The following is a 23,423-nucleotide window of genomic DNA, read 5'->3' as shown; positions in this document are numbered from 1 at the left end:
ACTAGGGAAAGCTCGCAGCAACAAAGACCCAGCACAGCCAAAATTAAATAATTGTTTCTAAAAAAAAGAATACAGGTCCCTCCAACCTATTGCTCTTCCATGCTCTGTCCCACAGGAGGCCTCGGTAACAGTGTTTGATGAGTGAGTGAATGTGCTGTGCTTAGTGGCTCAGTTGTGTTCAACTCTGTGTGACCCCATGGACTGCAGCCCACCAGGCTCCTCTGTCCATGGGATTCTCCAGGCAAGAATACTGGAGTGCGTTGCCATTTCCTACTCCAGAGGATCTTCCCGATCCAGGGATGGAACCCAGGTCTCCCGCATTGCAGGCAGATTCTTAACCATCCGAGCCAGGATGAAGCAAATTACTCACAGGCCCAGAAAGCAATCTTGTGCAACTATTTCCTGTAAATAACAAATTATCCATGAGTTTGGGAGCTCATTTAAGGCAGTTTCTGGGCTTGGGACCTCCAGCTGTCTGCAGAACATTGAGTGTATCAAGACCTTAGTTTCTTTATTAGTAAAATGAGGATTATAATACTTGCTTCAAAAGGTTTTCAAAGCAGTTAAATGAGGGTAAGCACATAGATCAATGCTAAGCATGAAACAGGAGCCTGGGGAGGGTGCAGAGGTAATGCCACTTCAGAAATCATTTTTTCCCTAGTCAGATGGTTCTCAAAGTTCACACAGTCTAAGAACCCTGTAGGGATTTTTTGTTTTTTGTGTGTTTTTTTTTGGTTTTTTTTTTTTTTTTTTTTTTTTTGCCACACTGCACGGCTTACATGATCTCAATGCCCCAACCAGGGATTGAACCTAGGTCACAGCAGTGAGAGCCTGGAATCCTAACCATTAGGTCACCAGGGAACACCCTGATGTTTTGTTGTTCAGTCACTAAGTCACGTCAGACTCCTTTCAACCCTGTGGACTGCAGCACACCAGGCTTCCCTGTCCTTCACTGTCTTTGCTCAAACTCATGTCCATTGAGTCGGTGATGCCATCCAACCATCTCATCCTCTGTCACCCCCTTCTCCTCCTGTGTTCTATCTTTCCCAGCATCAGGGTCTTTTCCAATGAGTCAGCTCTTTCCACCAGTTGGCCCAAGTATTGGAGCTTCAGCTTTAGCATCAGTCCTTCCAATGAATATTCAGGATTGATTTCCTTTAGGATGGACTGGTTTTATCTCCTTGCAGTCCAAGGGACTCTATGGGGCATATGTTTGAGTCATTTGCAGGGTTCTGAGCTCACTGAGTCAGAATATATTGGAGCAAGGCCCAGAAATCTGTATTTTTAGCAAATGCACACAGTGGACGCTCTGAGGCCCCTAGACCACTCTGTAGGATGCTTGGATGGATGGTAAGAGCAGACATTAGAGCAGGTTTCTGGGTCTGAGCTTTGGGTGCCTTCCGTCAGCTGGTCTGATCCCCAGGTCTGTGCTGAGGTTGCCAGGGGAAGGTCGGGGGCCCGCCTGTTGCAGCCTGAGGCAGTCATGCAGCCACTCAGCTGTGGCTGGCTCAGGAACAGCTAAAACTCACTTCCAATTCCATACGCTCTCCTAACCTGTAGGGCTGTCCGTGAGGGACAACTCGCGTATGCGTACTCAGTCATGTCTGGCTGTTTGCAACCCCATAGACTGTAGCCCGCCAGGCTCCTCTGTCCATGGAATTCTCCAGGCAAGAATACTGGAGTGGGTTGCCATTTCCTTCTCCAGGGTCGGATGGAACCTGCGTCTCTTGCATCTCTAGTATTGCAGGTGGATTTTTTACCCCTGAGGCACGAGGGAAGCATGGGGGACAACTTGAGATGTTCCCATTTTATAGATGCAGAAAGAGAGGCTCAGGGACTCAAGAACACACAAGTGGCCGGCTCCCACCTGGGGGGCCCAGGCAGTCCCTCCTGGTCCCCATCATCCTGTCTTCTGACTCCGATCATTGTGTTTCTCTCCTGGGAGGCTCTTCAGGCCCTGGTGTGTGTGGAGGCACAGGCAGGACTCAACATGGACAATGGGAACATTGCTCGGGAAGGGAGCCAGGGAGGCACAGAACCAAAGTCATATGTGCAGAGTGACCCGGCTCCAACAGCTCTGTCAGAGCTGAGAAGGTGATGGACTCAAAGGGCCAGGGGTCCAGGACTCCTCTTCAGCACGCAGGAGTGCAGATCCTCAACGCCTCCTCCCTCAGTCCCAGGGGTCCAGAACCCCAGCGCCCTCCCCCCTCAGACCCAAGAGTCCTCCTCCCTCAGCCCCTCCTCCCTCAGAGCGGGGGTCCAGGCCCCCAGCCCCTCCTCCCTCCAGTCCTCCCCCCGGGTGGACAGGCCTCCTGTCCACCGGCCTCTGCTGTCCCCGGGCTGCATCCTTCTGACCAGGAACCAGCTCCTCCCAGGCCTCAGTCTCCGTCTCTCAAGATGAGACTCCTCTCTTGTTTTCCTGGAAGAGGAGAGAGCTGCTGACCTGGGAAGCCTGGCCCTGTAGCTGGGCGGGGGCGGTGGGGGGTGGGGGGATGGAGGGGCGGGGGGGTGCAGATGTCTGCAGCTGGAGGGAGGGTTACAGCCTGACTGGGCGGCCCTCTCCTCAGGCCTCAGAGGTCCCCCAGCTTCTCCCAAGGGCGGAGGGTGGACTTGCGGCCATCATCTCCTTCTCTCTGCCCTCCCCTCCCTCTCCCAGGATTTCGGCAGAATCTAGAGGCCTAGGCATTGATTTCGGCAGAATCTGGAGGCCTAGGTGTTTCCCAGAACGCAGCTGAGTGGGAGGAATGGCCAGCGGAACCAACTGCAGCCTGTCCAGGGCTGAGCTCAGAGCGCTGGGACCTAGGCCTGGAACTCCTGGAAGGCCACCTGCTTCCGGATTCGGATCCTCACTCATCCTGGGAAGCCTTGTCCAGGGTCCCACCTTCCTGGAAACACCTCCTCCTGTCCCTCCAGAGCTGCGGGTAGCTGGGGGGTCCTCAGCTCTGGGCTTTCTCCCCCTCAACCCCTCACGTTCCCATCTCCCCCCATCTCCCTCCTCCTCCTCTGCCCTCCTCCTTACCCCTCCCCCTCCCTTTCCCTCCTCTCCTTCCCTCCTGTCCCCCTCCCCCTTTTCCTCCTCTTCTTTCTCTTCCTTTTTTTATTTTTCTTTCTTTGACAGCACCGAGAGGCTTGTGGGATGCAGCACTGTAGTTGCCCACCCACGGATGGAACCCCAGCCCTTGGCTGTGAAAGCATGAAGGCCTAACCACTGGGCCACCAGGGAATTCCGTCTTCTTCCTCTTTCCTGCCTCCACCCAGCGTTCTGACTCTCCATCCCAGTCTCACTCACTCATTCACCCCGTATTTATCCATCCAACACCCGCTACACAACAGGTACCAGTCCAGACCCAAGGAACCGGAGCCACCGACGACACAAAGACCACTGTCTATGAGCAGCTTGCATTCCAACAAGGGAGAGGCAGGTTATACAGGGAAGAGACTCCATGGACAAGTTATGCTTTATATAGAAGTATATGCTGTGGGGAAAAAAGAGAATTAGAGGGCAGTGAGATTCAGGAGACCCAGAGTGGGACAGCTTTCCGTATTAAATAGGGTGGTCAGGCTAAACAGCCTCCCTCCCCTCCTCCCTTCCCCCTCCTCCCCTCCCTCCCCTCTTCCCTCCCCGCCTCCCTTCCCTCCTCCCTTCCCTCCTTCCCTACTCTCCTCTTCTTCCTCTTCCCTCCCCTCCTCCTCCCTCTCTTCCTTTCTCCTCTGACTCTCAGTGTCTAAATTCTCCTAAAGCACTTCCCTCCCACCCAGGACTCCTTGCAGAGAAGTCATTCGCCTGGACTAAAGCATTTAACAAAATGCTTCTTCACAGACTTCTTCAAACTGCCTCCCTAGGCCCGGCACCCTCCCTAGTTCTGAAGGGAGGCAAATGTCATCAGAAGGAGCTCAGAAAGAGGACTTCCCTGCTGGTTCAGTGGTTAAGACTCTAAGCTGCCAATGCAGGGGGCACAGGGGAACTAAGACCCACTAAGATCCCACATGCCCTGCAGTGTGACTGAACTATTAACATTTTTAAAAAAATTTTTAAAGAAGGAGCTCACGAAATATGTTTCTAATGAGCAGTCTTGTTTAAGAACAACTGGACTAGATGATGATCATTTACTTTTATCTAGTTTGTTTCACTTTTTCTATTTCTTACTCAGTGCTCCCATCTCAATTAGTTTGTTTTCCAACTTCTCCGTCTCTTCTCTTTTTTTTTTTTTTGATGTTGTTTCTCAAGCATTTATGCAATAGAAAAGTTTTTGTATACATATATAAATAATATGTATAATATATGTATTTTAGAAAGCTTATGAATTTTTACCTAACTAAAAAATTTATGACATTTTGATTCCACTTGTTTGACTTCGTATGAGTAGAATTCTAGATTTCTAACTAAAAAATATGCAAAAAACAAACAAGGAGCTCAGACAAAAAGGGTGAGTCTGTCCGCCCCCACACCTCTGTCTGCCTCCCTCTCTCAGCCACCCTCAGGGCTTCCCCTCTGGCCTCTGCTCCCCCAGCTCTGCAGGTCCCTGATGCTCCTCCAGACCCGCAGCTGCTGCCTGCATCCCAGCTCACATTCCATGCTCTCTTCCTCCCAGAGAAGATGCTGAGGTGAACCCGCCACACACACACCCTGGCCAAACGCCCCTAGTCTCTCCATTCCCTGTGTCCCTCACAGGAACCCAGAGCGGACACTGTCCCTCCCCTGCCCACAGCCCTCCCCTGGCTTCCCAGCACCCAGGACAAAGTCCCAGCCTCTGAAGCTGGCATTCAAAGCCCTGCCCAGGGTGGACTGTGTTATGCACCCAGCCCTGTGCTTCACCCTTTCAGCTTCCGCAACATCAACTCCCAGGTACTTTCCTGACTGTCTAGGACATTTCTTGCCTCGGATGCCCTTCTTGTTCTATCTTTCGACCCCCAGCCCCACCCCCACCACCCTTACCCTGATTAACTCCTCCACACTCAAGGACTCGGCTCCTCCAGGATATCACCTCCTCCAGGAAGCCCTCCCTGACTCTCCTGCTGGGTTCGTGCATCCTTGCTCTCAATGGTCTGTGATCCTCTGTTTACACAGCTGTCTTCTTCACCAGATTGGCATCTCCTCAAGGGCAGGGCCCAGGCTGAGTCATTTCTGTGTGCCAGGCATCGCCCAGCTGAGAGCCCAGCCCCACCAGGAGCTGGGGGCACAGGAGATGTCCCTCCAGTGAGCACATGTCCTTCCCGCTGCCTTTTCTCTGCTTCGGCCTTATGGTCTCCCTGCTTTCGCTCTTTCCGTCCTGCGTTCTGTAAACCACACCCTGAGTTTTTCGATGATGATGGAAATCTTGGGAGGGTCACTGTGGACCCAGGGCAGGGACCTGAGGGCCACCATTAGAGTGGAGGATTCTGGGAGAGATGGCTGTTAGTGAGGGGAGCAGGGTGTGGTCCTGCCACTGTCAGCCCCTGCCTCCTGTGCGAGTGCCCATTTTATCTGTCCTTGTCTTTCAGCTCTTGGCTTGGCTGTTTCCAGCCTTGGTCATCTCTCCCTGCAAGGAATTCTGGGAGATTGGACATTTAGGTCCGAAGGAGGAGCGCCTTAGCGTCCTGAACTCTTGGATCTGAGGGAGGAAAAGGCTGGGGTCCTGGACCCCTGGGTTTGAGGGAGGAGGGGCTGGGGGCCCCAAATCCTGGGTCCTGGAGAAAGACACCATTGGGTCTAAAGTCCTGGTCCCTCCTGCCTCGTCCGCACTCTGGTTTTAGAAACAGCTGGTTTTATACAGCTGCTCCACCCCGGCAGGGCGGGGTGGGGGCTGGGCAGCCAAATGCCCGGCTTCTGAGTGGAGCCCGGGCTCCCCCGGCCTCCCCCCAGGGTAGAGGGATTGCCCTCCCCTCATGGTCTGGGCTGGGCTCCCACCGGAGGACCCATCACCCAGACACGGCCAGACACCAGGCGGCGGCTGGGCTCCCAGCAACCGCGTCAGAGACGCCCTGCCCTGGAGAGGGGGGGGGGGTACCCCTGACTTGGGGCCTGAAGTGGCCTTCTTCTCCCTGACAGCCAGGCTCAGGCAGAGGCCCAACCTGGCCGGGGCTCCCCCATACCCTGCCTGTCTGGGGAAACTCAGGGAGTGAGAAGTTGGCACCTTGCAGGGGAAAGTGCCAGAACAGGCGGGGAGAGATGGAGCAGCAGGGAGATACGAGGACCTGGAGACAGGAAAACAGAGACAAACAGTGTGAGAGAGAGAGTGTGAGTCAGAGAGAGACACACACACACAGAGCCTCGGAGATACAAAGTGATGCAGAGAGACTTGGAGAGGACACACACACACACAGATGGACAAACAGACAGACGAACACACAGACAAAGGAGAAACAGGCAGCCACTGAGAGGATCCAGGAGAAACAGAGAATCAAATACTGGGAGACAGGAAAAAACAGAGTTAAGGATCCAGATAGAATCAGAGAGAAGGAGATAGCTGTACGCAAAGAGAGACAGGGGCAGAGAGAAACCCACAGAGAGCGAGGAATAGAGAAAGAGAGAAAAAGGAAAAGAAAGAGAGAGAAAGAGACAATAGAATAAGGAAGTCAGGAGGTGCGGAGTCAGAAATTAAGAGACAGAAAGATGCAAACCCAGAAGAAAGCAAGTAGAAATGGACACACACACATACACAGAGGGAGCCATAAACAGAGACTGGAAGACAGAGAGAAAGAACCGGACAGACAGACAGAGAAACAAAGCCAGGGAGAAAGAGACAAAGTGTGAGATTTAAAGAAAGACAGATCTAAAGAAAGAAGAGATGGTCAGGCACACAGAAACATAGGGTCACAGAGAGATGTTAGCAGTTAGGGTTAGGGTTAGCAGAGAGAATTCAGTTCAGTTCAGTTGCTCAGTCATGTCCGACTTTTTGCGACCCCATGAACCGCAGCACGCCAGGCCTCCCTGTCCATAACCAACTCCTGGAGTTTACCCAAACCTATGTCCATCGAGTTGGCATCCAACCATCTAATCCTCTGTCATCACCTTCTCCTCCTGCCCTCAATCTTTCCCAGCATCAGGGTCTTTTCAAATGAGTCAGCTCTTCACATAAGGTGGCCAAAGTATTGGAGTCTCACCTTCAACATCAGTCCTTCCAATGAACACCCAGGACTGATCTCCTTTAGGATGGACTGGTTGGATCTCCTTGCAGTTCAAGGGACCCTCAAGAGTCTTCTCCAACACCACAGTTCAAAAGCATCAAGTCTTCAGTGCTCAGCTTTTTTTATAGTCCAAGTCTCACATCCATACATGACCACTGGAAAAAACATAGCTTTGACTCGGTGGACCTTTGTTGACAAAATAATGTCTCTGCTTTTTAATATGCTGTCTAGGTTGGTCATAACTTTCCTTCCAAGGAGTAAGCATCTTTTCATTTCATGGCTGCAATCACCATCTGCAGTAATTTTGGAGCCCAAAAAATAAAGTCTCGCACTGTTTCCACTGTTTCCCCATCTATTTCCCATGAAGTGATGGAACCAGATGCCATGATCTTAGTTTTCTGAATGTTGAGCTTTAAACCAACCTTTTCACTCTCCTCTTTCACTTTTATCAAGAGGCTCTTTAGTTCTTCACTTTCTGCCATAAGGGTGGTGTCATCTGCATATCTGAGGTTATTGATATTTCTCCCAGCAATTTTGATTCCAGCTTGTGCTTCATCCAACTCGGCATTTCTCATGATGTACTCTGCATAGAAGTTAAATAAACAGGGTGACAATATACAGCCTTAACGTACTCCTTTTCCTATTTGGAACCAGTCTGTTGTTCCATGTCCAGTTCTAACTGTTGCTTCCTGACCTGTATACAGGTTTCTCAAGAGGCAGGTCAGGTGGTCTGGAATTCCCATCTCTTTCAGAATTTTCCATAGTTTATTGTGATCCACACAGTCAAAGGCTTTGGCATAGTGAATAAAGCAGAAATAGATGTTTTTCTGGAACTCGCTTGCTTTTTCCATGATCCAGCGGATGTTGGCAATTTGATCTCTTGTTCCTCTGCCTTTTCTAAAACCAGCTTGAACATCTGGAACTTCACGGTTCACGTACTGCTGAAGCCTGGCTTGGAGAATTTTGAGCATTACTTTACTAGCATGTGAGATAAGTGCAATTGTGCAGTAGTTTGAGCATTCTTTGGCATTGCCTTTCTTTGGGATTGGAATGAAAACTGACCTTTTGCAGTCCTGTGGCCACTGCTGAGTTTTCCAAATTTGCTGACATATTGAGTGCAGCATTTTCACAGAATAATCTTCTAGGATTTGAAACAGCTCAACTGGAATTCCATCACCTCCAGAGGTGATTATCACACACAGGAGCACACGTGAGGTGATAAATCCAGAGATTTTTTTTTTTTAATCATGAAAACAAGGGCATAGAAACAACGACATGTATGAGTCTTCTGGTTCTGAGAAATCGGGGATTCAGACTCCCCAATAATCCCCATTCCACTTCTGTCTGTGCTCTCTCTGACGTAGTTGCCCAGACTCCCTGGGGCAGCTGACCCACAACTCTGAGTTCACCCTGGACCAGTCAAACCCCAATGCCCCAGCCACCTCCCCAGACCCTGGCACATAAGCGCATGCCCTGCGCATACGTGCACACACACATCCACACGCAAGCACACGCACGGGACCGGAATCAACCAGGACGGAACGTTCAGGCATTCACTCACTGCTCCAGTTCCAGACAGCCGACCTCCCAGACCAGGGCACGCACAGTCACACCCACCAGCATGCACATGTGTGCCTCTCATTCCATCTGCCAGTGGCCAGTCCCCAGGGAAGCCAACATGGGAGAGATTCCAAGGATTCGAGGGGACAGGTGGGCATTGTGTGTTGCTGGGGGAGATAAGAGGGGAGGCAAAGGGGGCTGGGGGTGGGAGGGAGAGAGAAAAATGGGGGAGAGAGGGGGGGAAGGGGTGGAGAGAGACAGAGCGAGTGGGGAGAACGAAAAGGATAGAGAGAAGTCCAGAAATAGAGGGACGAGATGAAGGCAGAGAGAGAAGAGGAGAAATGGAGGGGAGAGACGGGCCAGGAGTGGGGGTGTTGGGGGGCTTCGGGGGGAGAGGGAAGGGGAGCGAGAATGGGGGGGCTGGAAGGGGAGGCCCATCTGGTACAGGGGGGCGGGGGTGATGGCGGGAAGCGGGTGTGGCTGCCGGAGTCTCGGCCGTGACCTCAGAGCCCCTGGCCCAGCTCAGCCCTGACGTCAGCCCCTCCTCCCGCCCCCGCCCTCCCGGCTCTTCAAATCTGCCCCGAGCTCAGGGGCAGCGGGGAGACTCGGGAGCAGCCAGCTGGCGAGGAGAGAGGCCGCCGGAGCCGCAGCGATGACACAGGTGTGTGCGTGAGTGTGCGTGGGCACGCGTGAGACTGAGGCCGGGCGGGAGGCCTCCCCGCACGTTTGTGCTCACGTTTGCTCCTGTGTGTGACAGCGGCCCTGTGAGTCTGTGTGCCTTCTGGCCTGAACGCATGTCAGGTCCAACCTGCCTGTAAACCCGTGTAGGTTCGTGTGCCCCGGACCGGACCGGGCAGAGAAGAGCTGTCTTTGCACCACACGTGGGTCTAGATTTCTATTTTCTTGTGTTCGGTAAATATTAAGGTGGACTAAATGAAATCACCCATCTCTGGTCACTTTTGACTGATGAAAATGGCAATTTCCTATGGTTCAATCTCAACTGTTAACTTTTTTTCCCTGACCTTGCCTGGTTGGTGAATGTGTGTGTGTGTTTGCTGGTGGTGGTGTTCTTATCTGCTGAAGGGCACGTGTCCTCGAGTTCACCTGTGTGGCTGTCAGTGGAGGGGGTCTCAGGATCACTAAATTCTACGGGCAGGTGTCTGGGGTCATCTTGTCTGGGGTGTGTGTTCATGGCATGTGACTGTGTTGTTGGCGTTAGGATTCTTTGGATGCCCACCTGTCCCTAGGATCCCCACCATGAACTGGCCCACCCCCAGGAACTCAGGCACAGTTAGGTTTGGGCCAAAGGGTCTCAGGAGGAAGATTCCAGAAGAAATAATAACAGTGGTTAATACTGAGCGATTACTAGCACCAGGCTAAAAGCTGTAACTTAGCTCTGCCCTAGGCAGCCCACTCCGGTGTTCTTGCTTAGAGAATCCCAGGGACGGGGGAGCCTGGTGGGCTGCCGTCTATGGGGTCGCACAGAGTCTGACACGACTGAAGCGACTTAGCACCAGCACTAGAGAAACATTAAACGAGTCGCAGACATCATTTAAAATTTTCTAGTAGCCACATTAAAAAGGAAAACAAAACAGGTGTGATTAATTTTAATAATAAAGTTTTCTTTAACCCATGGTATCAGGAGTCAGCAAACTTTTTCTGTACCAGGCCAGACAGTCAATATTCGGGGTTTTGAGGGCCATATGGTCTCCATTGTAACTACACAACTTTGGCATAATGAGGAAGCAGCTGTAGACAATATGTAACCAGATGTGTGTGGTGTGCCAAGGAAACAATGTTAAGAACAATAACATTTGAATTTCATGTAATCTTCTTTATTCCTTTATTTTTATTGAATGAAGTATAATTGATTTACAGGGCTTCTCAGGTGGCTCAGTGGTAAAGAATCTGCCTGCCAATGCAGGACACGCAGGTTCCATCCCTGGGTTGGGAAGATCCCCTGGAGAAGGAAATGACGACCTGCTCCATTATTCTTGTCTGCGAAATCCCATGGACAGAGGAGCCTGGCTGGCTACAGTCCACAGGAGTCACAAAAGACTCAGGCACGACTTATTGACTAAACAACAAGAAGTTGATTTACAATGTCATGTTAGTTTCAGGTGTACAGCAAAGTGATTCAATTATATGTATATGTGTGTATGTATATGTGTGTGTATATATATATATACACACACTCTTTCAGATTCTTTTCCCATATAGGTTATTATAAAATATTGAGTGTAGTTCCCTGTGCTATAGAGTCGGTCCTTGTTGTTTATCTATTTTTTACATAGTAGTGTGTGTATTCATATAATTTTCATGTCCCACAAAATATTATTCTTGTTTTGACTTTTTTCAACCTTCTAAAAACATAAAAACTAATCTTAGCTTGCCAGGCTGTAGTGAAAAAGGAGGCAGGCATTTGGTCCAAGAGGCCGTAGGGGGCCGACTTCCTGCTATATATATCAAAAATTATCATTTCAGTACAAAGACATGAATGCGGTGTTTTACTTTCTTTTTTCCGCACTCAGGCTCCACAATTGAGATGTGTAGCACATCTCATGCAGATGCTATATTTTCACTGGAGATGCTTGATCTGTATTTTTAGATTTCATAACATTTAGTTGAAAAAGAAGCTTCACAGATCCTACTTGTTCCAAACATGTGTAAAAGCCTTCCAATGACTGAATTGACCTGTTTTAAATGTATTTTTATTTTAAAAAATATTTATCTATTTATTTTTGGTTGTGTCAGGCCTTAGTCGCGGCACATGGGCTTCTCTCTAGTTGTGGCACGGTGACCCCACACAGGCTTAGTTTCCCAGCCAGGGATCAAACCCATGTCCTCTGCATCGGCAGGCGGATTCTTAATCACTGGTCCACCGAGGAAGTCCCAGTGTCTGAATTCAAACATTTAAAATGAATACAATTAAAAATTCAGTTCCTCAGTGGCACCTGCTGCATCTCAAGCAGTCTATAGCTACAGGTGGCCCATGGGTCACATATTGGACCGTGAGGATCTATAGCTTTAGTGATTCATTTAACTCATAATAAGCCCAAGAGGTGCGAACTGGTGACAGAGGGAGAAGGCAGTTTAGTGTAGAGGATGGTGGAGCCAGAGGCTAGAGCCTGAGTGACCTTAGATGAGAGAACACACCCACCTGGGTCTCAGTTTCCTCATCTGTAATAGAAAGCGTTAACAGTATTCACCTTACCAGGGCTCGGCACGTGAAAGGGGCTAAACCCCCATTTTACAGACAAGAAAACAGAGGCACCTCCTTCCCTTCAATTATGAGCTCTGCCAGTCACATGTACTGCGCACCTGGTCCTGCCAGCCACTCCTTCTGGCTAATCAGTACTTGGTTTTGCCATCTCTATGGTGGTGGCAGGAAAGATTATCTGTTCCCCCACCCCCACCCCCTGGGGTGCTGGTGTGGAGTAAAGCCAATATATAAGGTTGTGGTTCAAATCTTGGCTTCTCTGACACATTTGTGGTGGCCAAACGGGAAGAGAGGTGCCGAGGTGCGGAGGGAAGGGTTGAGAATCTGAGATTAGCAGTTGCAAACTGTCACATATATAGAATGGAGAAACAACAAGGTCCTACTGTAGAGTCCAGGACACTGTATTCAATATCCTGTGATAAATTATAATGGAAAAGAATATATATGTTTAACTGAATTACTGCTGAACAGCAGAAATTATCACAACATTGTAAATCAACTATACTTCAATAAAAATAATTTTTAATGCAACACCCATCCCCCACAAAGAAAACACACAAAGGCTTGACTTCCTTTCTTTCCCGGCAGACCTTGGGCTGCACCTCCATGTGACTCAGATGCCTCACCTGTAAAATGGGGATGGGACTTCCCAGGTGGCTCAGTGGTAAAGAATCCACCAGCCAACGCAGGAGACGCAGGAGACACAAGTTCAGTCCCTGGGTTGGGAAGCTCCCCTGGAGTAGGAAATGAGAACCCGCTCCAGTATTCTTGCCTGGGAAATCCCAAGGACAGAGGAGACTGAAGGGCTAGAGTTCATGGAGTCGCAAAGAGTTGGACACAACTGAAGTGACTTAGCACATACACACACAATAATAGTACCTACCTCACAGGGAGGGCTGTTGTGAGGAAAATAAGTTAGTTTTTGTAAAACGTTTAAAGCACATTGCATTCTTCTCTGAGATGTATATTTTTATCACTATTATTATCTTAAAACTAAGAAAGCTTTATGCGGAGAAGGCAATGGCACCCCACTCCAGTACTTTGTCTGGAAAATCCCATGGATGGAGGAGGCTGGTAGGTTGCAGTCCATGGGGTCGCTAAGAGTCTAACAGGACTCAGCGACTTCACTTTCACTTTTCACTTTCCTGCATTGGAGAAGGAAATGGCAACCCACTCCAGTGTTCTTGCCTGGAGAATCCCAGGGACGGGGGAGCCTGGTGGGCTGCCGTCTATGGGGTCGGACATGACTGAAGTGACTTAGCAGCAGCAGCAAGAAAGCTTTATGAGATGAATCCTTTTCCCTGCCACTAAGAAGGAGGCAGGGAACCCCTGTTAATTCAACTGTGACACTCCACTGAGTGTAATCCTTGTGGATTTTAAAGCTGTTAAACACGTGGGGAAATAGCATCAGAAGCAGGGAAAGCAGGTATTCAGCCTTGATAACTGTTTGCCACATTTACTTAACTGTGCAGTACCCAGGGGATTCTCTTTATGAAAAGGAGATGTGACCGTTGGCCTGGAAACAAAAGCCAGGAGGGCTTCCCTTCCTGGAGAGCATCTCAGGACTCTTCTTTCCCCCTTTCTCTTCCCGAAGGACGTGCCCAAGCCCAGCCAGGCAGCCCGCCACTGCTCCGGCCTGGTCCGCCGGGTGCTGACAATTGCCTTCGCGCTGCTCATCCTGGGCCTGATGACCTGGGCCTACGCCGCCGGCGTGCCGCTGGCCTCCGATCGCTACGGCCTCCTGGCCTTCGGCCTCTACGGGGCCTTCCTCTCGGCGCACCTGGTGGCGCAGAGCCTCTTCGCCTACCTGGAGCACCGGCGGGTGGCGGCGGCGGCGCGGCGCGCGGCGGCGCGGGGGCCCCCGGAGGCGGCCACGGCGCGCAGCGTGGCGCTCACCATCTCGGCGTACCAGGAGGACCCCGCGTACCTGCGCCAGTGCCTGGTGTCGGCCCGAGCCCTGGTCTACCCGCGCACGCGCCTGCGCGTCCTCATGGTGGTGGACGGCAACCGCGCCGAGGACCTGTACATGGTCGACATGTTCCGCGAGGTCTTCGCCGACGAGGACCCCGCCACCTATGTGTGGGAGGGTAACTACCACCAGCCCTGGGAGCCGGCGGCGGCGGGCGCGGCGGGCGAGGGCGCCTACCGCGAGGTGGAGGCCGAGGACCCCGGGCGCCTGGCGGTGGAGGCGCTGGTGAAGACGCGCAGGTGCGTGTGCGTGTCGCAGCGCTGGGGCGGCAAGCGCGAGGTCATGTACACGGCCTTCAAGGCTCTCGGCGACTCGGTGGACTACGTGCAGGTGAGTGGGAGGCGCCCCCGCCACGTCTGTGACCCTAACACCCCCATCCCACTTCCCTCGGATCCTTCATTCAATTGGAATGAACCTCTCTGCTTCCTTTATTCATTCATCCATTCAATGAAGAGATTCTTTCCTTCCTTCCACCATTCATACTTCCATTTATCCAGCTAACCATTAGGGAGATAACGCATTCTTTTTGTTCATTCATTTATCCATTCAGTGAAGAGATTTCTTCCTTCTTTCCTTCCTTTTCCATTCATTCATCCATTTGATGCAGAAACTCTCATTAACACATCCATCCATTTATCCATCCATTCAATATAAAGATTTATTTACCCATTCAATACAGAATGTCTGTCCTTTCTCTTCCTTCTTTCATTGTATCTTTTCTTCATTCATTTATCTTATCATCCACTACAGAGATCATTCACTCCTTTATTTATTCATCCATTCAATACAGAAGTTCCATCTTTTCTTCATCCAAGGTAGAAATTCTTTCTTTCACTCATTCTTTCATGCATCCATCTGTCCATCCAATATGGAGATCATTCATTCATTTATTCATTCACTTAAATTAAGTCATTTAATGTAGAGATTGGTTCATTCTGTTTCTTCATTCATTCAGTGTTGAGATTCTTTTGTTTATCCATCCATTTACCTATCAGTATAGAGATTTATTTGTTCATTTCATCATTCATTCATCCATTCAATGCAGTAATTTATTCATTAATGCATTGCAACAGTTTTTTTTATACTGCTGCATAACAAATTTCCACACATTTGGCAGCTTGAAACAAAACACATTTATTATTATCTCATAGTTTCCATGGGTTAGAAATCTGGGCAAAGCTTGACTGGATCCCTTGTTCAGGGTGTCATCAGGCTGCAGTCATGGTGTCAGTTGGAACTTGGTCTTATCAACGGTTCCGGGACCTGTTCCAAGCTCACGTGTTTGTTGGCAGAATTTGTTTCTTTGCAACCATAGAATTCATAGCAGCTTGCCTTGTGAAGACCAGCAAGAATCTGACTTCTAGACCCTCTTTTAAAGGGCTCACCTGATTAGGTCAGGCCCACCCAGGATACTCTCCCTTTGATTAACTTAAAGCCAACAGATTAGGAACCTTAATTACACTGCAAAACTCCTTCACCATTTCCAAATAAGAGAACACGGTTACAGGAGTTCTATATCATCACTTTGGCCATTGGCCATATTCTATAGGTTAGAAGCAAGTTACAGATCTTGCCCACACACCAGAGGAGGGTATTTTACAAGAGCATGGGTGTGTGTGTGGGAGGGGGGCGGTCATCTTAAAATGTGATAAAACATTGAACATGACTAAAAAACTCAAAGCTATGTTCAGATTGGCTGCAGAGTGTCTAAGCTGGTCCTCATCCTTTGTAAGGGACCCTCAATTGCCAGCCCTGTGTAAGGATCTTGCCTGAATCTTGGCTGCTTCCATTTGTCAGGTCTGTGACTCAGATACGAGGCTGGACCCCATGGCGCTGCTGGAGCTGGTGCGGGTGCTGGACGAGGACCCCCGTGTAGGGGCTGTTGGGGGCGATGTACGGATCCTGAACCCTCTGGACTCCTGGGTCAGCTTCCTAAGCAGCCTGAGGTACTGGGTGGCCTTCAACGTGGAGCGGGCTTGCCAGAGCTACTTCCACTGCGTGTCCTGCATCAGTGGGCCTCTAGGTGAGCAGCAGTAGGGCTGGGAGGGCCATGGATGGTGTGGAGAAGGAAGGGAGAAAAGGATCCAGATGGGTTGAAGATGCGATTGAGACAGGAGACAAAGATGGGGCTGGGGCAGGAACTGGGGATGGGGTAAGATTGGAAGCTGGAGGTGGGGATGGTGTCTGGTATTAGGAATGGTCTGGAGAAAGCATGTGGATGGTGATTGGACTGGGGCTGGGCAAAGGATTGGGGAAGGGGATGAGATGGGTTTGGAACTTAAGAACACTGTTGGTGCTAGGCTTAAGGCTGGAGATGGGTTTTTTGGATGAGGATGAGTAGGGGGTGGAGCTGAGAATGGATACCAGATTGGGGGTGGGTTTGCAGTCAAAGTGGCTGTGGGTCAGGGATGGGACTGAGGCAAGTTTGGGATGGGTGTGCGGTTGAGGAAAGAGGTGAGGTTGAGAACAGGATCATGGCTGGAGTTGTCATTGGAGACAGGGTTAAGAATGGGATTGAGGTGGTTAAAGATGGGGCTGGAGGGCCTACAATGATGGTCCAGTGGCTAAGACTCCATCATCCCAAGGCAGGGGGCCCAGCTTCAATCGCTGGTAGGGGAACTAGAGCCCACATGCCACAACAAAGTCCTAGAGCAGCTGAATAAATAAATAAATAGAAATATATATTTAGAGAAAGGATGGGGTTGGAATTGGAGACGAGTTGGGCTGGGGGTGGTGCTGGCAACAGCAGCAGCTGAGGCTCCTGTGCGCCCCTCCTCCACCCAGGCCTATACAGGAACAACCTCCTGCAGCAGTTCCTCGAGGCCTGGTACAACCAGAAGTTCCTGGGCACCCACTGCACCTTTGGGGATGACCGTCACCTCACCAACCGCATGCTCAGCATGGGCTATGCCACCAAGTAAGCTGAGGGCACTGGGTGGTTGGGTGTGTGCAGGGGCCAATGAGTATCTCAGCAAATGTGTGTGTTTTGCTTCTGCTGCTGCTGCTAAGTTGCTTCAGCTGTGTCCGACTCTGTGTGACCCCATAGACAGCAGCCCACCAGGCTCCTCTGTTCCTGGGATTCTCCAGGCAAGAACACTGGAGTGGGTTGCCATTTCCTTCTCCAATGCATGCATGTGTGCTAAGTCACTTCAGTCATGTCCAACTCTGTGCGACCCCATAGACAGCAGCCCACCAGGCTCCTCTGTCCACGGGATTCTCTAGGCAAGAATACTGGAGTGGGTTGCCATTGCCTTCTTGGGTGTGTGTGTTGGGGATACTCCAAACTTAAAGTAAATCATAGGACATTGGGGTCTCTCTAGCAAGATTTCAGAGGAAACAGAGAGAAACCATGAAGAACAGAAGGGGCACTTGCATTGAATCATTAGCTATAGTGTTGGCCAATAAGTTCACTGGGGTTTTTCATAACACATTACCAGTGAACTTTTCGGCCAATCCAATGCATCAAGTGAGACACTAGAGGAGAGTGGAAGATACCATAGGGCCAGGGGTGGCCTTTACATGGAACCATGTGACCTAGTGGACTTTGCCAAGTAGGGTGAGGTGAGGGTGGGAATGCCACCTAGAAGATACAACATGAAATTGGGCAAGATGGCTCCACCATGGAGAGCACAGACTCCCAGTCTGTGGGAAGAGAAAGACATCAACAGAGTGGGATCAGCTAGTGAGAGAGTGAGAAGATTCATGTGGGAGAGGAGGGGAGCGCCTAAACCCCAATAAGTGCTTCAGGAAGAAGGGATGTAACTGAAGGAGATTCGGTGGAGTGTGGCTAGACCAGGTGACATACCGGGGAAAGATATTTCTACAAAGTTAGACCAGTGACAGCGCCAGAGAGAACTCAGCATATACCAAGGGAACCCATACCTTTATGCACTTGACAAATATTCTTCAAGTACCTCCCATGTTTTCAGCTCTGGGGATGCAGCAGCAAACAAAAGAACTGCGAATTCATGCTTACACTGATTGCGGAGATAGACAATAAGTAAAATGTAGCAGTTGGAAATATAGCCTATTAGAGAATGATACATCTGGTGAAGACTCTTGACAGTCCCTTGGTCTGCAAGAATATCAAACCAGTCCATCCTAAAGGAAATTGGTCCTGAATATTCATTGGAAGGACTGATGCTGAAGCTGAAGCTCCAATACTTTGGACACTTGCTGCGAAGAGCCAACTCATTGGAAAAGACCCTGAGGTTGGGAAAGATCGAAGGCAGGAGGAGAGGGGGATAACAGAGGATGAGATGGTTAGATAGCATCACTGACTCAATGGATATGAGTTTGAGAAAATTCTGGCAGATAGTGGAGGACAGGGAAGCCTGGCATGCTGCAATCCATGGGGTTGCAGAGTGTTGGACACATCTAGCAACTGAACAACAGCACGTGCTAAGGTGACATATAAAGCCAGGAAGGTGGATAGAAGTTGACAGAGAGCTCACAGGGTGGAGGGTCCACTCATGAGAGCCTCTGTGGTCAAGAACTGTGAACTAAGGAGAGGGAGCCATTGGCAGTTCTGAGCAGAGGGGTAGCATGCTGTTGTAACAGGACAGCTGTTTCGAGTACGGACTGCAGGAGGAAGAGGATTACCACGGAGGTCACTGAGGATCCCAGGTGGCACAGGGCAGGAGACTGGGCACTGTCAAACAATGCGCCTGGGGACAGAATGGTTTACTCCCTCCTAACAAGCTGACTGCTGGAGGCCACCTCGGTGATGTCTCACATAAGTGATTTTAGCTTTGTAGGGGCTTGGCTGGAAACGTGGGAGGGATTGATTAGTAATGTCTGCCAGGGCCACAGGAAGGGAGCTTAAAAGTTCCCTTGAGAAACTCTAAGGCAAGGGCTATCCCAAGTAGGAACCATGCCTGGCTCCTTCCTCACCCTGAGGTCTGCCAATAACAGTATCCGTAATAGATTAGTGATAGTATTAGTATAGTATTAGTAATAGTGTTGGCCACTGCAGGAATAGTAGTAAGGCCAAGTTACATTAGCCATAGTAAAACTAGTAATAGCCACCATCAGTTGAGCAAGTACAATATACTGGTCTTAAGCACTTGGCATTAATCCTCCTTCAACCCTCATCTGTTAGGTAGGAAACATTGTTGACCCCATTTTACATATGAGAATGAGACAGGCTGGGACCTGGGACCCTATACTTCACTGAAAGTGAAAGGGACACCTCTCAGTCGTGTCCGGCTCTTTGCTACCCCTTGGACTGTAGCCTACCACGCTCCTCTGTCCATGGGATTTTCCAGGCAAGAGTACTGGAGTGTGTTGCCATTTCCTTCGCCAGAGGATCTTCCCGACCCAGGGATTGAACCCAGGTCTTCCGCATTGTAGGCAGATGCTATACCAGTGCTTGCACCCAAAGGCCTCCTCCAGTAACAAAATACAAAGAAACTATAAGGGACTAAAAGTAACCCACATGCATGTGCAGCTGGGCAACTTGTGAACAATTAGATACAAAAAGGCCAAAACTCAACTGCCATTTCTGAGGTGTAGGGAGCAAAAGTGGGGGTACAGGGCCTGATCCCTGCACAGTGCACCACCAAAGGAGTGGGCAGACCACCAAAACTACCCCATCCACCTGATCTACTGATCCGTTCCTACCCTCATCCCATTTAAGGGACCAGCGCCTCCCCAGCCCCACAGGGGAGGGAGCAAGCAAGGGAACCTGTTACTTGCAGCAGGAGTCCCAGTAAAGGCTTCCCTGAATTCCTCCACTGGCCTTTTAATCAATTCCTGTTGGATAAAGAGGGGTTTCCCAGGTGGCACAGTGGTAAAGAATCCACCTGCCAGTACAGCTGACACAAGAGATGTGGGTTTGATCCCTGGGTCGGAAAGATCCTCTAGAGAAGGAAATGGCAACCCACTCCAGTATTCTTGCCTGGAGAATCGCATTCATGGACAGAGGAGTCTGGCGGGCTACCGTCCATGGGGTCCCAAAGAGTGCACACACTTAGATAAAAAGTCCAGGGACCCAGATGGGTATCAAAAACCCTGAGGTCCAGAAAGAGAGTTGCTCAGTCGTGTCTCATTCTTTGCGACCTGTAGACCTTTGAGACCTGTAGTCTCATTCTTTGTGAACTGTAGCCCACCAGGCTCCTCCGTCCATGGGATTCTCCAGGCAAGAAAACTGTGGAGTGGGTTGCCATTTCCTTCTCCAAGAGAGGCTGAGCACACGTGCCCCAGGGGCCATTCCTGGCTCGGATCTGTCCCTGTGGGCTCCAAGGAGAGCCGCGCCGACAGCCCCGTCTCTTCCCTCCCTCCCAGGTACACCTCGAGGTCGCGCTGCTACTCGGAGACGCCCTCGTCCTTCCTGCGCTGGCTGAGCCAGCAGACGCGCTGGTCCAAGTCGTACTTCCGCGAGTGGCTGTACAATGCGCTCTGGTGGCACCGGCACCACGCGTGGATGACCTACGAGGCGGTGGTCTCGGGGCTCTTCCCCTTCTTCGTGGCGGCGACGGTGCTGCGGCTCTTCTACGCGGGCCGCCCCTGGGCGCTGCTCTGGGTGCTGCTGTGCGTGCAGGGCGTGGCCCTGGCCAAGGCGGCATTCGCGGCCTGGCTGCGGGGCTGCCTGCGGATGCTGCTGCTCTCGCTCTACGCGCCCCTCTACATGGGCGGCCTCCTACCGGCCAAGTTCCTGGCGCTGGCCACCATGAACCAGAGCGGCTGGGGCACGTCGGGCCGCCGCAAGCTGGCAGCCAACTACGTGCCCGTGCTGCCCCTGGCCCTCTGGGCGCTGCTGCTGCTTGGGGGCCTAGTCCGCAGCGTGGTCCACGAGGCCCGGGCCGACTGGAGCGGCCCCTCCCGGGCGGCCGAGGCCCGCCACCTGGCCGCGGGCGCCGGCGCTTACGTGGGCTACTGGGCCGTCATGCTGACCCTCTACTGGGTGGGCGTGCGGAGGCTCTGCCGGCGGCGGGCGGGAGGCTACCGCGTCCAGGTGTGAGCCTGGGTGCTGGGGGCGCTGGCTCGGGGAGCGGCCCGAGGGGACTTAGCGGGGTTCCCGGAGCGACGCACTTGCTGGGTGACCCCCTGGGCCTCAGTGGCCCTCCTCTGTGAAGTGAGGGGCTCGACCCAAGACTTCTCAGCCTAGACTCTTTTGAGGGGTGGGGCGGGCTGGGACTTCTGGGTCTCTTGGGAGGGGTATTTATTGATCAGGGTGTGGATTTTTAGGGGCAGGGCGAAAGGGGTCCCCACAAGCTGCCCTGGGTCCCCTGATTTCTCTGTTCTTATTTAACCTCCATTTGTACTATGTATTAGAATATAATAAAGAATTTTATTTATTTTCTTCTCAGCCTACTCTGTTTTTTTTTTTTTTCTTTTCTTTTTTTCCCCCCAGAACTAAGGGGGGCTGCATGGTTGAGAACTGAGGACTCCTGGCTGGGTCTTGGGGCTTCCCAGGTGGCGTAGTGGTAAACAATCTACCTGTCAATGCAGGCGACTCAGGAGACATGGGTTTGATCCCTGGGTTTGGAAGGTCTCCTGAAGAAGAAAAGGGCAACCTGCTCCCATATTCTTCCCTGGAAAATACCATGGACAGAGGAGCCTGTGTGAAACTAGACAGGATACCCTCCTTTCTTTTAGCCTGGACGTCCTCTTTGGAAAACAGGGATAGGAATGCCATGGGTCGGGCTTGTTTTGAAGGTGGAATTTCTCAACTCCTCATTCAGGTACTATGGAGCATCTACTGTCTGCTGGACGCTGGCATTTCACTTCAATCATTCTTTGATTCAGTCAGTCAACCACAAAACACATTTACCAAGTTCCTATTGAATTCCACACACATTGCCAGGTTTGCAAATACAGAAGCTATTAAGAGTCTGAGTCTGCTTTCCAGGAGCTCCTATTCCATTAAGCAAAGACAGTGGTATCCTTAGTTAAGGATTCTCAGGAACATAATCTATTAGTCCTTGGTAGCTCAGATGGTAAAGAATCTGCCTGCAATGCAGGAGACCTGGATTGATCCCTGAGTCGGGAGGATCCCCTGGAGAAGCAAATGGCAACCCACTCCAGTATTCTTGTCTGGAGAATTCCATGGACAGACCACGGGGGTCCCAAAGAGTCAAACACAACTGAGCAACTAACAGGCACATAATCGTCTGTATCTCTTAATCCCCTGCACCTGTCGAGGGTGCAGATTTTTGTCTGTTCTGATTTCTTCATTGTTGTACCTTGAAAATGCCTGACACATAATAAACGCTCAGTAAATATTTTCTGATTGAATGAATCAGTGAAAGGGAACATACTGGTGAAGAACACTATGAAGGAGCTTACCTTTAAGGTGGGGAAGCCATAAAACCAAATTAAAAAATAAGTTTACATCAGGTCTGAGTGAATGCTGTACACAAGCAAAAATAGGGGGATGTTAAGATTTTCCAGGTTACCCAGTGGTTAGGACTCCAAGCTTTCACTGCCAAGGGCCCAGGTTCAATCCCTGGTCAGGGAAATAAGATCCCACAAGCCAGTCACACAAAAAATAAAAATAAAATGGGGGGGGGGTGTCATGTGGGAGGAGAGGAATAGTCAGAGATGTAATCTGAGCTGAGACCTGTGAAGTGAGAGGGAGGTGGCTTCCTGAGGGTCAGAGTAATCTCATTTCAAGTAGGAAGAACTGCACATGCAAAGGCCCAAGGACAGGACTGAGCTTTGTATGTTCCAGGGACCTGCAAAGAAGGCCAGTGGGTTAGAGAGTAAAGAGGAGGATGATAGAGAAGGGGAGTCAGGCACACCAACACAGTGCCTGCCCACAGAGTTATCCTGGAGATCAAATAGGTTAATGTACATAAAGGCTGTTCAGGGGAAATCATAACTGAGTTAACTAGACAGAAAGGAGAAGAAACATGATTCTAGGAAGAAAATAGTATGTACCCTAGATCCTGGATAGAACAAGAGGAATAATGGTGAATACAGGGGGTGCTTCGGAGACCTTGAGGGGAGGTGGATTTTGGCCCAGTAGCAATGGGGAGCCACTGAAGGGTTCTGGACAGAGGAGTGACCTGACCTGACAAACTGTAGAATATCACTCTGGAGATTGGAACTGACATACACACACTGCTGCTGCTAAGTCACTTCAGTCGTGTCCGACTCTGTGCGATCCCATAGACAGAAGCCCACCAGGTTACCGTCCCCGGGATTCTCCAGCCAAGAACACTGGAGTGGGTTGCCATTTCCCTCTCCAATGCATGAAAGAGAAAAGTGAAAGTGAAGTCACTCAGTCGTGTCCGACTCTTAGCGACCCCATGGACTGCAGCCTACCAGGCTCCTCCGTCCATGGGATTTTCCAGGCAAGAGGACTGGAGTGGGGTGCCATTTCCTTCTCATACACACACTACTATATATAAAAGAGATAACTTATAAGAACCTACTTTATAGCACAGGGAACTCTACTCAATACTCTGTAATGACATATATGGGAAAAGAACCTAAAAAAGAGTGGATATGTGTATATGTATAACTGATTCACTTTGCTGTGCAGCAGAAACTAACCAACACTGTAAATAAACTATATTCCAATAAAAATTAATTAAAAAAATTAAAACCTTAGCCAAAATA

At 50.5% G+C, this 23,423-nt stretch overlaps 1 protein-coding gene across 1 annotated transcript; it reads left to right on the top strand.

Annotated features, from left to right (window-relative positions):
- Positions 1–9,078: 9,078 nt before the first annotated feature.
- Positions 9,079–20,817, top strand: HAS1 (hyaluronan synthase 1). Its single transcript, XM_055551208.1, has 6 exons — positions 9,079–9,108; positions 9,175–9,328; positions 13,387–14,186; positions 15,654–15,879; positions 16,641–16,773; positions 20,142–20,817. Exons 1-6 carry the CDS (start codon positions 9,079–9,081, stop codon positions 20,815–20,817), a joined length of 2,019 nt encoding a protein of 672 aa, XP_055407183.1.
- Positions 20,818–23,423: the final 2,606 nt, after the last annotated feature.

Source organism: Bubalus kerabau, chromosome 17, assembly GCF_029407905.1.
Source record: "Bubalus kerabau isolate K-KA32 ecotype Philippines breed swamp buffalo chromosome 17, PCC_UOA_SB_1v2, whole genome shotgun sequence".
Lineage (NCBI taxonomy): Eukaryota > Metazoa > Chordata > Mammalia > Artiodactyla > Bovidae > Bubalus > Bubalus kerabau.
This window is presented reverse-complemented; position numbering and strand designations above follow the sequence as displayed.